The sequence below is a fragment of the Molossus molossus genome, unplaced genomic scaffold (genome assembly GCF_014108415.1).
Source record: "Molossus molossus isolate mMolMol1 unplaced genomic scaffold, mMolMol1.p scaffold_m16_p_14, whole genome shotgun sequence".
Classification (NCBI taxonomy): domain Eukaryota; kingdom Metazoa; phylum Chordata; class Mammalia; order Chiroptera; family Molossidae; genus Molossus; species Molossus molossus.
In genome coordinates this window covers 88,677,828-88,690,832 of record NW_023425349.1, presented here as the reverse complement: position 1 = coordinate 88,690,832, position 13,005 = coordinate 88,677,828, and the positions used below count along the sequence as shown (strand labels likewise).

At 53.2% G+C, this 13,005-nt stretch overlaps 2 protein-coding genes across 2 annotated transcripts in view; one reads left to right on the top strand and one right to left on the bottom strand.

The window, feature by feature from the left end:
• The window catches only part of LOC118629371 (spermatogenesis-associated protein 31A1-like), a 44,437-nt gene extending 40,593 nt beyond the window's left edge, over window positions 1–3,844 (bottom strand). The window contains exon 1 of the mRNA XM_036260382.1: window positions 3,809–3,844. Within this exon, the coding sequence (XP_036116275.1) occupies window positions 3,809–3,844 (36 nt within the window). The remainder of the gene's footprint in view (window positions 1–3,808) is intronic.
• A 57-nt stretch (window positions 3,845–3,901) lies between these two features.
• LOC118629370 (NUT family member 2G-like) lies at window positions 3,902–12,423 on the top strand. Its single transcript, XM_036260381.1, has 8 exons — window positions 3,902–3,982; window positions 6,838–6,973; window positions 7,900–8,614; window positions 8,960–9,088; window positions 9,614–9,753; window positions 10,216–10,463; window positions 10,850–10,966; window positions 11,527–12,423. The coding sequence occupies exons 1-8, from the start codon at window positions 3,902–3,904 to the stop codon at window positions 12,421–12,423; spliced, it is 2,463 nt and encodes an 820-aa protein (XP_036116274.1).
• Window positions 12,424–13,005: the final 582 nt, after the last annotated feature.

Sequence of the window (13,005 nt, the reverse complement as noted above, 5' to 3'; positions counted from 1 at the left end):
GCGTCTGTGCTTCCCATTTCAGAACCAAACCAAAAATTAAACAAACCCAACAACATCTACCTTGTATATATTATATAGCAATTTTATTTAAAATATATAACATTTGAAAATATAAAACCAGGCACAGCTCCATTCTCCCAACAACACACAGTACAATCAGCACAACGCACTGTCACTGTATTGGGGAAAGGCTGTGAAGGGGCAGTGAGAGCCACTGCAAACCACTTGCACTAAGACAGGCAGTTACTGGGGCATTCAAGCAAGTGAGGTTGGCACATCCTGTTGGCAGGAGAATTCGCTAAGAGAAAAAAGGCTGGAAGGAGACTCACCTTAAGAAACGAAGGCCCAGAAAGTCTTGGGAGGGACCAAGGGAGGCAGGAGGCAGCTGTGGGGTCAGCTGGTGGCTACAATGATCACATGGTTCCCTCTAGTGTGTTTGAACATCACATGGAATACAGAAAAGAGTGTCAGGTCATCCTCTCAGTGAAATATGAAGCTGAGATGAGCTTCATCTCGGGGCTAGAAGCATCCAGAGCCTTCAGAAAAGAGGGAGAGCATGTCTAAAGGGTTCAGGAATGTCAGAGACATGTATCTCCTCAGAGTGAGCCTCCCCTGTCTTTCAGGTCTCAGCCCCCCACCCTACTCAGGGACAAGGCCCTCCCACGTCCATCTCTGCTTTACTGATCCCTAAAGTACTTTCTGTCCCAAAGGATTCAGGTTTCCATGGAGATAGGTTGGTTGAGAAATAGTGACACCACCAACCAGACAGATACCCAACACGACCCACCACACTGGGGCAGATGGTCTCAGGGACACAAGGCTCTGCAGAGTTTTACTACCGAAACCCGTTATGAATGGTGTTTTTGCCAACCAGCCGGCACGCACCCCAAAAGAGTCAGGAACACCAGTACCTGCCCAGCTAATTCTTAGGGAGTTGGCCTGGGGGAACCCTTGACCACCTGACCTCCTGTCCAGGAAGGCCCACACCTTTCTGACTACTGCTTGTCAGGACAGCAGGACATCTGTGAGAGTTCTGCCCTGCATGGCTATCTGTGTCCCAGGCCCACCCATCGAGGGAACCCGATGCCAAGACCATATACATGCTAAAGCAGTGTTCACCTGCCTAAAAGATAGACACCCCAGAACCCATCTGCATGAGAATCGCTGGCCCTAAAGAATGGACCAAAATGATTAAGAGCGATGCAATAATTCCGAATGACCAGGGTCCATGAACACATACAAAGGCCCACAGCCCCAGATGCCCTACTTGCAATTTACGTAGAGCTTTCCATGCATAAGTCCACTGATACCTGAATATTCTTGTTTCACACACACATACATCCAGACACAAACTAGAGGTGTGCTGAGTGCTGACTAACACTCTGAGGGGGTACAGGAAAGACTTCATCTGTGGTGTGTACCTGGTATAAATGTTCCCAGCATGACTGATTTCAAGCTACCCACCTGATGAACACAGAGCCCAGAAGAGATGTGCACCACTGACTATCCCAAGCTAGTATGAGCCCGCTCCAGCCCACCCCACCCCCTTTCATGTAATATGTGCACACAAGCCACTTACACACTGAGTAGGGCCCTCAATTCCCACCCCAAATACATAAGCAAATATTAATTTATATATATGAACACACACATAAATTTCTACCCTCACCCTCAATGAATATACACATAGACCATCTCTTACAACCCAAATTGTTAGACAAAATCCTAATCATCCTGCATATTGACATGTTACACCTACAACTATATATTCACACATAACATGGGTCTGAATACAAACATATGCAACCAACACATCACCTAGATGTACACACTGAATACCTCTAAAACCGCCAAGTACACAATTGTCTCATGTGCCACCCAAAGAAAGATCCATACACAATTCCTCAGCCCTAAAATATACATTCTCCAGGATTCCTGAACACACACACGACCAACAATCTTTTCATTTCCAAACACACAAAGCAAACTCTCGTATCCCCTAGAATACACGCCCATCATAAGCTCCAGGAACTCAAATACATACACAGTCACAAACAATCTACACTTATCAAACACATAAATCCACCTCACACACTGATTAGACCCTTATAAGCAACACCAACAAATTCTGCAAGCATCACATTCTGGAACAGACAAAATGAGGGCCCTAAGCCTCCTGATACACTCACAAATCCCAAATACGCACACCCACAAACCACTCGTGAATATATACACCACACTCTCAGATACACACAAAAACAGTGACAATTTCTTAACTCGCACTGATATACATACATAATTCTCACACACTTAGAAAAACACACACACAGGTAAATATTCCCAACTCCTGAATACAAACACCCCTCAAACACTATACATTATGCCACCTCTTCAGAATACAACTGCGTCACCTCTTCCCTCAATGTATAACAAAAGCACACTATATTTTTTTCTCCAGCCTCATCCTGAATATACACACAGACCACTGCTTACTACCTACAACCAGACACATGTAGAAACATTCTAGCATTCTCCAAAGAAATGCATTTTTAAGTATACCTAACAACCCCATATATCCTATGAACAAACTGTTAATTCATGCACCCGATGTTAGATATACACACGAACCAGTATACATACTCAAGACACACAGAAATGTCTCCAGAAAACCATATGTCAAACAACTTCCAAAAACCAATTATTCCTAGCTAAACAGTCACTTCTCACATCCACAAATACGAACAAATATCCATGTCACACACCCTCGATACATATAGCTACGATACTCCCACTCCCCTGTATATACACAGACACCCATCTCTCTAACAAATACACACATACTCACTTTCCAAAATATATAAGCCTAATAGCCCCCTACTGAAATGCATAAACACAGAGCTCCAGCAAATAGTCCTCCAAATGGCCACAGCCCTTAAATACACGTGTAAACTCAATATAAATGCAACTCTCCACCACCCCTCATATACCCACAATTACCCAGTACCCTACAAATGTGCAAACATATCACCCTATACCCTTTGTCCCAAATATATATGTAATGCCACACGACCTACATATATATATAACCCCACACTTCCAAATTCTCACACAGAATTAACTCTTCCATCTCACAGAACACACAGTCACACAAACACCACATCACACCTCATATACTACATCCACCAGTCCTGTAAAATAGTCTGCATTACCCTCTGCACACCGAAACAGGCATAGACAGCTGATGAGAAGCACAAGAAGAAATACGCATAACCATACAACAGGCCCTGAGTACACGATGGTCCTTCCACATCCCCCAAATACAAAACAAAAGATCGTGCACCCAAGCTGATGAACAGCAGCACTTTTCCTAACACTGCCCCGTGCATATGCAGGTAATCTTTACAAACTGGCCATCATCTGGGGGTGGGCATATTTACCTGTTTTTTTCCTCCTGTGAGTTGGGGGATTTCTCCGATGGCCGACTTGGAAGGATTCCCTGCACATGCACGGGGCACTGTAAGGAAAAGTGCTGCTGTTCATCAGCTTGGGTGCAATCACTGAGTCGCCCTCCCAGCCAGTTCCCAGGGCCGCCAATTCCCTGGGTCAGCTGTGTGCCCTGTGGGCCTGAGCACAGCTCAGCCGGGCTGGGAGCCCACAGTGTGAACAGGGAAGGGCGGTGACGCCGGAGGGGAGGCGTCTGAGAGCATCTCCCAACTCCTTGTTTAAAGTTAATCTTTTATGGCTATTTAGAGAGAGAGAAGGAGAGAACATACTCTAATCAAGTCAACTCCCCGGCCTGGGCCCTTACCTCCTTCTTTACATAACGGACCCTGGAGGCCGCCATGCCAGGCCCCGCGCGCAGCCAGGACGGCCATTGCGGACGCTCCTTGCCGCCTAGCGCATGCGCACCTACCAGACCAACTGCCACAACGGATGCTGGGAGCCGTTGCAGGACAGAGCCCCGCCCCCAGGGGGCGTGCTCGTGAGTCCTGGCGCGAGGCACCCTGGGAACTGGCCCAGGCTGTCTCTGAGGAATAGGAAAGAAGTGGAGGGTGGGGGCTCCATGTGAAGCTTCGGGGGCAAATCCTCCTCCTCAGGAACCTCCGTGACTGTCCTTCATTCCAACCCGCTTGAGTGAAATGAGCACTTACGACATCTATGCACTTAGCCACCACCCTCATGAAAGAGCCTTGCAGAGGTCCTCATGCACATGTCCTCAGATAGGGGCAGTGCCTTCGTGCCCTTTGGACTGCATCCCCATGGTTTCTGAAAGAGTAGGTGCTCTCTCCCAGCAAGTCTGGGTGCCCCATCACACATTCTGGATGAGAACTTTAGACCTGGAAACACTGTGAGAGATACTTTCCCCTGACTCCATTCCTAGAGTTTTTCCAAACGTATTTACTGTACCAGAATGTTTGTCTTAGTGTATTCACTTAGGACGTGGAGGGTTTTCAATAAATGTGGATTCACAGATATCACCATTGCAAGGTGGTTGTTATAACATTGGTCGAGACTTGACTGTCTGGGCCAGTTTTCATTGACATAGCTGGTAGTATGGAAACAGTTTCACCTTCTCTTCCCTCCTTTTTTGTATTATGTTGCAGAATTCCAATTGACAATAAAACATATATATATACCGGCAGAATGAACTTACTGATTTCCTTGAGTTTGTCATACTTTCCAAAGAAATGGAAATCATTTGATCCTCATCCTGGTCATTTGCAAGAGGGGAAAGAGGCAGGAGAAAGACTCATTACTGCATTTTCCATTTTGCAACATTTGACTGTGAACTCTGCCAAGGCATTATGTATTTAAAATATTACAAAAGGTTAAAATTAAACATCGAACAACACAATACTCCGAGAAGCAGAAGGTAGTGATTTCTGGTCTTGCCGTGCAGGCTACAGGGCCTTGCGCTATTGGACCAGAGCAAAGGGGATCGTGTGTAAAGCTGGGCCGGCTGTGGTCTGCGGAGCTTCCAGGACTGGACGGAACATGGAGTCAGAGGACTGCTTCCTAAAGAATGATGACCACACAGCAAGCGAACATGCTGGGTCTGCTGAGTCAGTCCTAATTCAAACACTGGGTTCCCTGTGGCCATAAGTTTCCATTATATTTTTCAGGCTATATGTTCTGCATTTTGTTCAGAAAGTGTAGCGTGTGTTGAAGTTAAGTCATGAGCCAGAAAGGAAGCAGGTTGGGGGGCCCAAAACTAGCTTGATGGATCAAGAACTGAAATTAAGGGCACGTCAAGTCAAGCCTCTGTGCTGTGAACCTGAAATCACCGATGTATACATTGCTAAAGAGGCACACACCAGTGGTGTTGCCACTAAAATGTGAAAGGAACTGCTGGTTCTTGCCTACCTGCAGAGCCCTCCATGGAATGTCTCTCCAGCCCCTCCCACCCAGGCTCACCTGCCCCTGCCCCTCCCCCACTGTAGAATGTCTAGGGTCCTGCATTCTGCTGTTTAAATTTAAATCCTAACTCCTTCACTGGATGCTGAGCGTCTGTTGGAGCAGCTTGCTCTCTGGATCCTGGATTGAGTTTTCTCATTGTGGAGGCTACTAGGCGGCAGTGGTCAGTGCCTGAGCCTATAGGAGGTAAGCCTATAGATTGGAGGGGGTGTGTTTTATAGGTTGAGCTGCTCCTCTAAATTTGGGATTCAAATGTGACACTTCCACTGGGGAAACACAGTTTGGACTGAAGTAGGGGAAGGAGACAGCACTGGGCCTCCAAGGACCTGTGACCCGGGGAGGCTGGGACCCAGTGGAAACCTGTGACCACACTGGACAGGAGGGCTCCTAGGAGGTGGATCAGGATGACTCAGGGGAAATGTCTGGGTGTGGAGAAGGGAAGGCAACGGGCACGTGGATTCTTTCTAGAGGGAGACAAGCCCCTTTGACCTGTGTGTGTAGGAACCAGTGGGTTATGTGGTAGCGGCTCAGGGAGGGTCATGGGGAAGCTGGTCCTGTGTCCTGTTCCTCTGGCACCTGGAGCTTGCCCCACAATATCCTTCTACGGGATTTGAGCTGAGTACACTAGAGCTGATGGGGCAGTGGGAAGAGGTGGTCTTAGCCAGAAATTTTCCCCGTGTGGCCAAGTCTTCAGTGAAAGGTCCTCCCCGAGGGCTAGGCTGGAAGGTACTCCAACTGCTGCAACCCAGAACTTCTCCCCTGTTTCCAGCCCAGAGCCCCCTTCTCCTCAGTCCAGGGAGCTGCTTGTTGTCTTGGGCTCCACACAGGCAGGGCAGCCGGGTGATGTCCACCCAGATAGGGCTCGGTCACTGAGCTGTCCTGAATTGTCCCCCCACTGTGGGCACTCAGGCCTTCAGACCTATGTCCTCCACCGTCTGTCCCATGGCACACCCTCTCCCCTGCCTTTCACCTTTGAGCTGAGGGGTTTGCTCACAGACCACATCCCTGCTTTGGGACAGAAAACAGATGTAGAGCGTGGTGGGTTCTGCCATGGAACATCTGTGAAGGCGGATTCCTGTATAAAGGGGGAAGTGGAGCAGCCCGAGGCAGGAAGACGATCTTCTGTGTCATTAGGAAACGTCCGAGGACGCCTGTGCTGAGCCGTTAGGGGCCTGCGGGGTGTAGCTTGTTCTCCTGGACTAGGGTCTGCGTGAGTTCCTCTGGGCAGGGCTGTGTTCCCGACCACTGTGTCCCACTGACACCTGGCTCACACCTGGTTCTACTGCGCCTTCACTTTCCACTGTTGGGAGCTGGCAGGGAAGGACCACAGACAGTCTGCAATCCCACAACCAATGTACCATGACAGTGCAATGGGAGTTTCTGGAAACCTCCACTTTGCCCTATTCCCTGGTCCTCCTCTAGCGCTCTGCAGCCATCGCTGCCTGTGAAATGACAGAATCTCATGGACGCAGCATCTACTTCCCAGAGCCCTCTCCTGGGAACAGAGCCCCTGAGGGTTTCCATTCATCTGGGGCTGGAGTAGCAGAACCTGGCTCACGTTAAGTGTTCGCTGTTGTTGGTTCCGACACATATGTGCATGCTAAGTTGGTGTGTTAAAGGCTTACAATAGGGTTCCAGCTACCTTGTTGTGCAGAGATATTACTCCAGTGTTTTTGTGTTGTTCTACAAGACAAGAAAAAATAGAGAGTGATTTCTTTTGTGTGTTTGTCCTCACCAGAGAATATTTTTCCATTGACATTTAGACACAGTAGAAGGGAGGGAGGGGGAGAGAGAGAGAAACATCGATGTGAGAGAGAGAGATTGATTTTTTGTCTTTCACACCAACCCAACCAAGGCCTGGTATCGAACCTGCAACCCTGGTACATGCCCTTGACCGGGAACAGAGCTGGTGAACCTTCAGTGTGTAGGCCAGTGATCTCAGTTTGGAGCAAAACCACCAAGGCAAAAGAGAACCATCTTTATTGAGAAAAAAGAAGACTGAGGAGGATATGAGGCCCTAATACTTAGACACTGCCTCTTCTCAAAGGCCCTTTGGGAGCCTGGAACTTACCTTGGAGAATGTCACTACCACTAGTGTGTCTGCCCAGGGTCGTTTCCACAGAGCAGATTTCTGCCCAGTGCCATGTCTTGGGAACAGCCTCTGAGGCTGGCAGGGTCGGTGCCAGGGAATCCTTAGGGAGTGTCTCAGAATCAGCACTGGCTGGGGCTATTTCTATCTGCAGAGAGTGACAGGGAGCTCGGCGAACGGGGAGCCAGCTCTCCAGTGGATTAATTCTCGACTGGAGGTCAGAGCGTGACAATGACCTGAGGACATTCGCAAACTCCACATTTGCCCCATCCAAATGGCCCTCACCTGTTGAGACTCACCTCTCTAATTCCCCAGTGGCTAAAGGGGTCCCAGAGCACCTCAGTCCTGTTTGTTGATTCTCCTTCTCCATTCACCCCTTTCCTTTGTCTCAACAGCATCTGCAGTGCTGGGAGCGGATGTGACCATGGACCCTGGTGCCTCCAGGACTCCTTTCATGGAACTGCCCGTTCCTCTGCCCACTGCTGGCCCCACACACAGGCCACCTTTCAAGCAGCACCTTTCGACCCTCACGACCCAGTCATTCCCTCCTGACCACCCCCTGGTGCTACCAGCTTTGCCCAGGACAAATGTGGTGGCAGGAGATGCTGGTCAAGACCTAGATGGGTCTGGGGCCTGTAACATCATAGACCAGGTCAGGTCAGAAGTGGAGCAACCACAGTGCCCCCAGACTCAGATCATTGACCTGACACAGGCTCCCATCCATGGGAGTGCTCCAGGTGCCATCTGTGGAGGTGTGGGTCCTGCACCCCTTATCTTGGAAGCCTCAGCAGTGGAGAGGATCATGCCTGCCTCGGCTTTTGGAAACACCCAGGCAGGCAAGAAAGGCTGGTGTCCCGGCCTTCCTCCTCCAGCTCCACCAGCAGCTGCCCAGCTGGCTCCCATCATCCCCCCAGTGAATGCTGGGCCACGGTCGCATAGAGCTTCCAGGGAGGGTGGCCTGGCCACCTCCCAGCCCAAGGCCCCGCCGGATGACTCCTGTAACCCCAACATTCTATACAGGGACTTCCGACATTGGCAGCTCTTCAAGGCCCTGGCCCGGGGGCACCTTCCCCAGAGTCCTGATGCGGAAGCTCTTTCCTGCTTTCTCCTGTGAGTGCACTGGGCAGGGCACGGGGCCCCCCTGGAGCTTCCCATCCAAGAGGAACGTGGGAGGGACATGAAGGATGGCTGCTCCTGGGGTCCTGGCAGGAGGGCTGAGGGGGATGTCCAGCTCTAGGGTGCAAGTGGACAGTCTGCCTCCAGTCCAGGTTCATGTCTGGTGTGAATGTGAGGCAGTAACAGCAGTAGCTGGGAAGGTTGTCTATGCGCAGACACCTCCTCCCCACTGTCGGAGCTCAGATGCTGGGTGGTGTGGGAACGGGTGCTCCTCAGAGCCAGGTGGTCAGGATGGTGGAATGCAGGCTGTAGCCTGTGACTGACCCTGAGGTATTACAGGCCAGTGCTCCGGTCCCTGTCCCGCCTGAAGCCCACCATGACGTTGGAGGAGGGAATTGGGCAGGCCATGCAGGAATGGCAGCACACAAGCAACTTTGACCGGATGACCTACTACGACATGGCAGCAAAGTGAGTCAGGGTGCTTGATCCCCACAGCTTTGGGTTGGTTGCTGAACGCAGTCAGGGTTAAGGTTAAGGGGGTGATCACAGCAGGGTTGAGGGGTGCTGAGGTCAGGGCAGGGTCCAGCTGTGGTGGTGCTCAGCAGAGAGGATGTAGGGAAGAGGGCTGTCGGTCAGCACACGGTCCCTACAGCCCAGAGGCCCTTCCCTCCTCTGGAAGCCTCTCCCTCACCATTTGACCTGGGTTCTTCTGCCCTACGTCCCCTGGGAGCTCCACCCTCCTCTGATCTTGAGCCATCCTTGGCTGGACATGACGGCTCAGGACAGGTTGGGGTGAACGTGCCAAGCCCAGTGGGGTCAGACTCCAGCCAGAGAGGCTGTGCAGGGAACGTCCCCACCAGGCAGCCTCCTTCCTGCTCGGTGCCTTGGCCCTGACAGCCCCAAGGCCCTTGCTCTCCCACCCCCCTTACTGCTGCCTTTGCTGGGCTCTGGGTGCCTCCTTCTCAGCAGAGCCTGTGTCTCCCTCTCCCCCAGATTCATGGAGTTTGAGGCGGAGGAGGACATGCAGCTTCACAAGTTGCAGGTGACGAAAGGGGCACAGGGTCAGCCTCTTCCAGCCCCACCGAGACCTGATCCTCAGGGTTCCCCCGCCACAGAGGTGGGCCCGCAGCCAGGTACGCCAGGACGTTCCCACAGGAGTCCAGGGAGAAAGACAAGAGGGAAGCCGGACAGGTCCCTGCCCCACACTACCGGTCCTTTTCCTTCAAGGATGCTTTGGTATTTCAAGTGAAACACCATGAATGCCAGGGCCTCAGCTGCCCTTAGTCATCATCGGGTCTGGACCTGGTCACCTCTCATAACCCCTCTCCTATCTCCCTGCCAAAGGCCCCAACATACAGTGTGCTGAGAAGTGGGTTGAAGGGGGACCCTTGGAGAATCGGTGGCTAGACATGTCCTCACACATGACTGTCTTGCATGCTCCCTCTGTCCTCTCCCCTCACAGGGTCCCAGGGCTTCAGGTGGTCCTGACCGGCCGCACCCATGTGAATGCCCCCCAAACACTGCCCTCCCCTTCACATGCTCGGGAGGTGGAAGCTTTATCCCCTCACGCTCCTTCCTCTTCCCTCTCTGCCCAGCGAACACTCCCAGCACCCAGTGTGCCCACCCACTGCAGCAGCCAGGGGAGACCGAGTCACCCAATGGCATCCCCCCTGAGGCCGTGCAAGAGTACATGGACACCATGGACTATTTGGAGGGGTTGGCGCACTCAGCCTCGGGGGAGCCAGGTGGAGAACGGAAAGAGGACACTAAGGAGTGGTATGAGGAGGAAGGTTTCCTGAGCTACCTTGACGAGCTGTGCTCCCAGAACGACTTTGTCACCCAGGTGGGCTGGCTCAGAGCTCCGGGTCCACAGATTCCAGAGGGTGGCTCTCCAACAGCCAGACCTGGGTTCTGCCCAGGCCAATGGATTGAGCTCTGTTCTTGGTTCCTGAGCTGGGTGCATGCGTGGGTGTCAGTGAGTGTGTCTGTGTGTGATGTGCGTGTTGTATGTGAGTGGTGTGTGCTCTCTATGTGCATGTGGGTCTGCCCTTATGCTTGTATGTATATGTGTCCCCAGGTGTGTGTGTGGCTGATGACTAAGATGGAGTAAAACACCCACCTTGTGCATGAGGATGGGGTGTGTGTCTGCTTTTCTACTTGTCCTCGGTCCTGCTGACTCATAGGTTACTCCCTTGCAAGGATGCTCACAGCTTCTTTCTTGTCTCCCAGTTGGAGGAAGTCATTCACCCGCTATTCATAGCACGAGCGCTTTCCCCAGGAGCAGACATGGATCTCTTGGACTTGGCTGAGAAGATGGAGCAGGAAGAAGGAGTCTCTCCTGCCCAGGTGAGCCGGGGGAGGGTAGGACCTTAGGAATATGGAAGGGAGACTCCAGGTGAGCCAGGGGAGGGAAGGACCCAGGCGAGTTAAAGGACAGAGGGACCCCAGCTAACAGAGTGGATGGAGGGTTCCAGGGGGAGTCAGGGAGGGAGGGATTCCAGGTAGATTGGGGATCGAGGAATCCCAGATGAGCCATGGGAGGGTGCACCCAGGTTAACCAGGGCAGGAAGCATCCCAGAACAGGGGTGTACAGGACTGTGCACCCCACCATGCCGGTAAGCTGCATGCCCAGGGGCCAGCTCCGGGTGTGTGCAGTCAGGACAACAAGGAGAGGACTAGAGAGAGAAGAGGATGATGGGAAGGAGAGGGTGTGGAGCCCAGAGGGGAAGCAAGCACACAGGCTGGGAATGTGGCACAGGGGACAGCAGCAGAGCCACATGTACGGTTTTAATCTGAGTCACTGTGCCACCCTCTGCCTTCCTCCCCCCAACGCCATTGTCCCATCACCCAGCTCCTCCTCCTCTCACACGTGTGTGCAGAGCCAGTCACTGTCCCCTTTCTCACAGCTGGTAGAGGAGCGGCTCCTGGCCTCAGAGAAGACAGAGGGTGTGCAGGCATCCCCGAGTCATGGCGCAGCCCTGTGGGACTCACGTCCTTCTCAGTCTGTGGCTGGCCACGATGCCCAGAGCTGTGACCTCGGCCCCCAGCTGGGGGGCAGTGAGAAGGCCAGCCCACCGGAGACCGACTTCAAGGACCGTCAAAGGCCCCATCTAACAGACGCCCACCTGTCGGGGCCCAGGGCTTCTGCTGTCTCTTCAGGACGTCAGGAGCACCCACCACTCCGGGCTCAATGTCCCCCCTCAACTCCCCAGGATCGCGGGTGCACTTACTCTGGACTGGGACCCAGGGAGGCCTCCATTCCCAGAGAGCCCCCTCTTGTTAGGGAGCCTCGCAGGCCAGTGGACAGGTCCAGGGAGGATGAGGGGGACCTGCCCAGCCTGGCCTTCCTCTCGGCCTCTCCTAAGAGCCTGCTGCCCTGTGTGCTGTCCCTGAGCCCTGTCCCTGCCTCGGGCCGTGTCTGCCCTGGAGCTCGGGGGTCCCGGGGAGCTGCCCAGTCTCGGTTCTATCAGACACTAGGCCTCAGCCGAGCTCCACCCTCAGCTTCCAAGTCCAGGAAGCATGCTCTGGGTGGAGGCCTGGTCCATGCTGAGAAGACCCCCCTCCCAGGGGCAGAGCTCGGGGTCTCTGGGAGGCCAGCATTGGCTCTGGGGCTGGGTAGCTCCTCACAGCCTCAGAAGAGAAAGAGTGACCAGTCTGTCCCTGGGGGTTGGGCGAAGCGGCACTGCAGCCAGGATGTAGCTGTGGGGTGTTCCTCCCGCTGCCAGGCCCCCGGGGGGCCCAGACTAGATGTGACCTGGCTGTCCCCCAGAGGAGCCAAGAGCTCCTTCTCATCCCAGGGCTGATCCTGGCTGTTCTCCTGACATGGAGGGTGGAGGCAGGGAGGGGGGCAGGACCGTTAGGGTGGGGGTGGGTCTGGGGGTGGGCCTGGGGGTGGGGCAGGAACAGCACCTTGGGGACATTGTGTCAATTTTGAATAAAGATGGTTTTGTTGGAAAATGCTCTGGGGGTTGCTGTCTCCACACTCAGATCTACGATGCTCCTTAGAGAGGGGACCTGAGAGGGGGAAGGATGCGGGGTGTCAGGGGTGCTGTGGATCCACAGGTGACCCTAGAGACCCCGCTTCCAGACTGACAGGGATTCTCCCCACTGCTCCTGGGAGCACACAGCTCTCCACTCCCAGGCACCCTTCCCATCTCTTCTGCTCCCCACTGGGTCAGGGGCCACTGAACTGGTCAGACAATGGGGTGAGGGAGTCTCAGCTCATCCAGGGTGTCCTGTGTGGGTGGCCTGACCAGAGAGGACATGGTTTGGCCTCAGGGGACAGGGTGTCTGCCTCTGGGCCTCCTGGTAGGAGACGCATCCTCTAGACTCAGTGGGATGATTGAAAGTGCAGGATGGTGGAGGGGTGAGGCCAGAACACAGGG

Excerpts from the sequence above, each read along its gene's own strand:
- LOC118629370 (XM_036260381.1), top strand. The coding sequence starts at position 3,902 with ATGCGCACCTACCAGACCAACTGCCACAACGGATGCTGGGAGCCGTTG. Across the intron at positions 8,615-8,959 it reads GCTCTTTCCTGCTTTCTCCT|GCCAGTGCTCCGGTCCCTGT; the intron begins GTGAGTGCACTG and ends GAGGTATTACAG. Across the intron at positions 10,967-11,526 it reads AAGGAGTCTCTCCTGCCCAG|CTGGTAGAGGAGCGGCTCCT; the intron begins GTGAGCCGGGGG and ends CCTTTCTCACAG.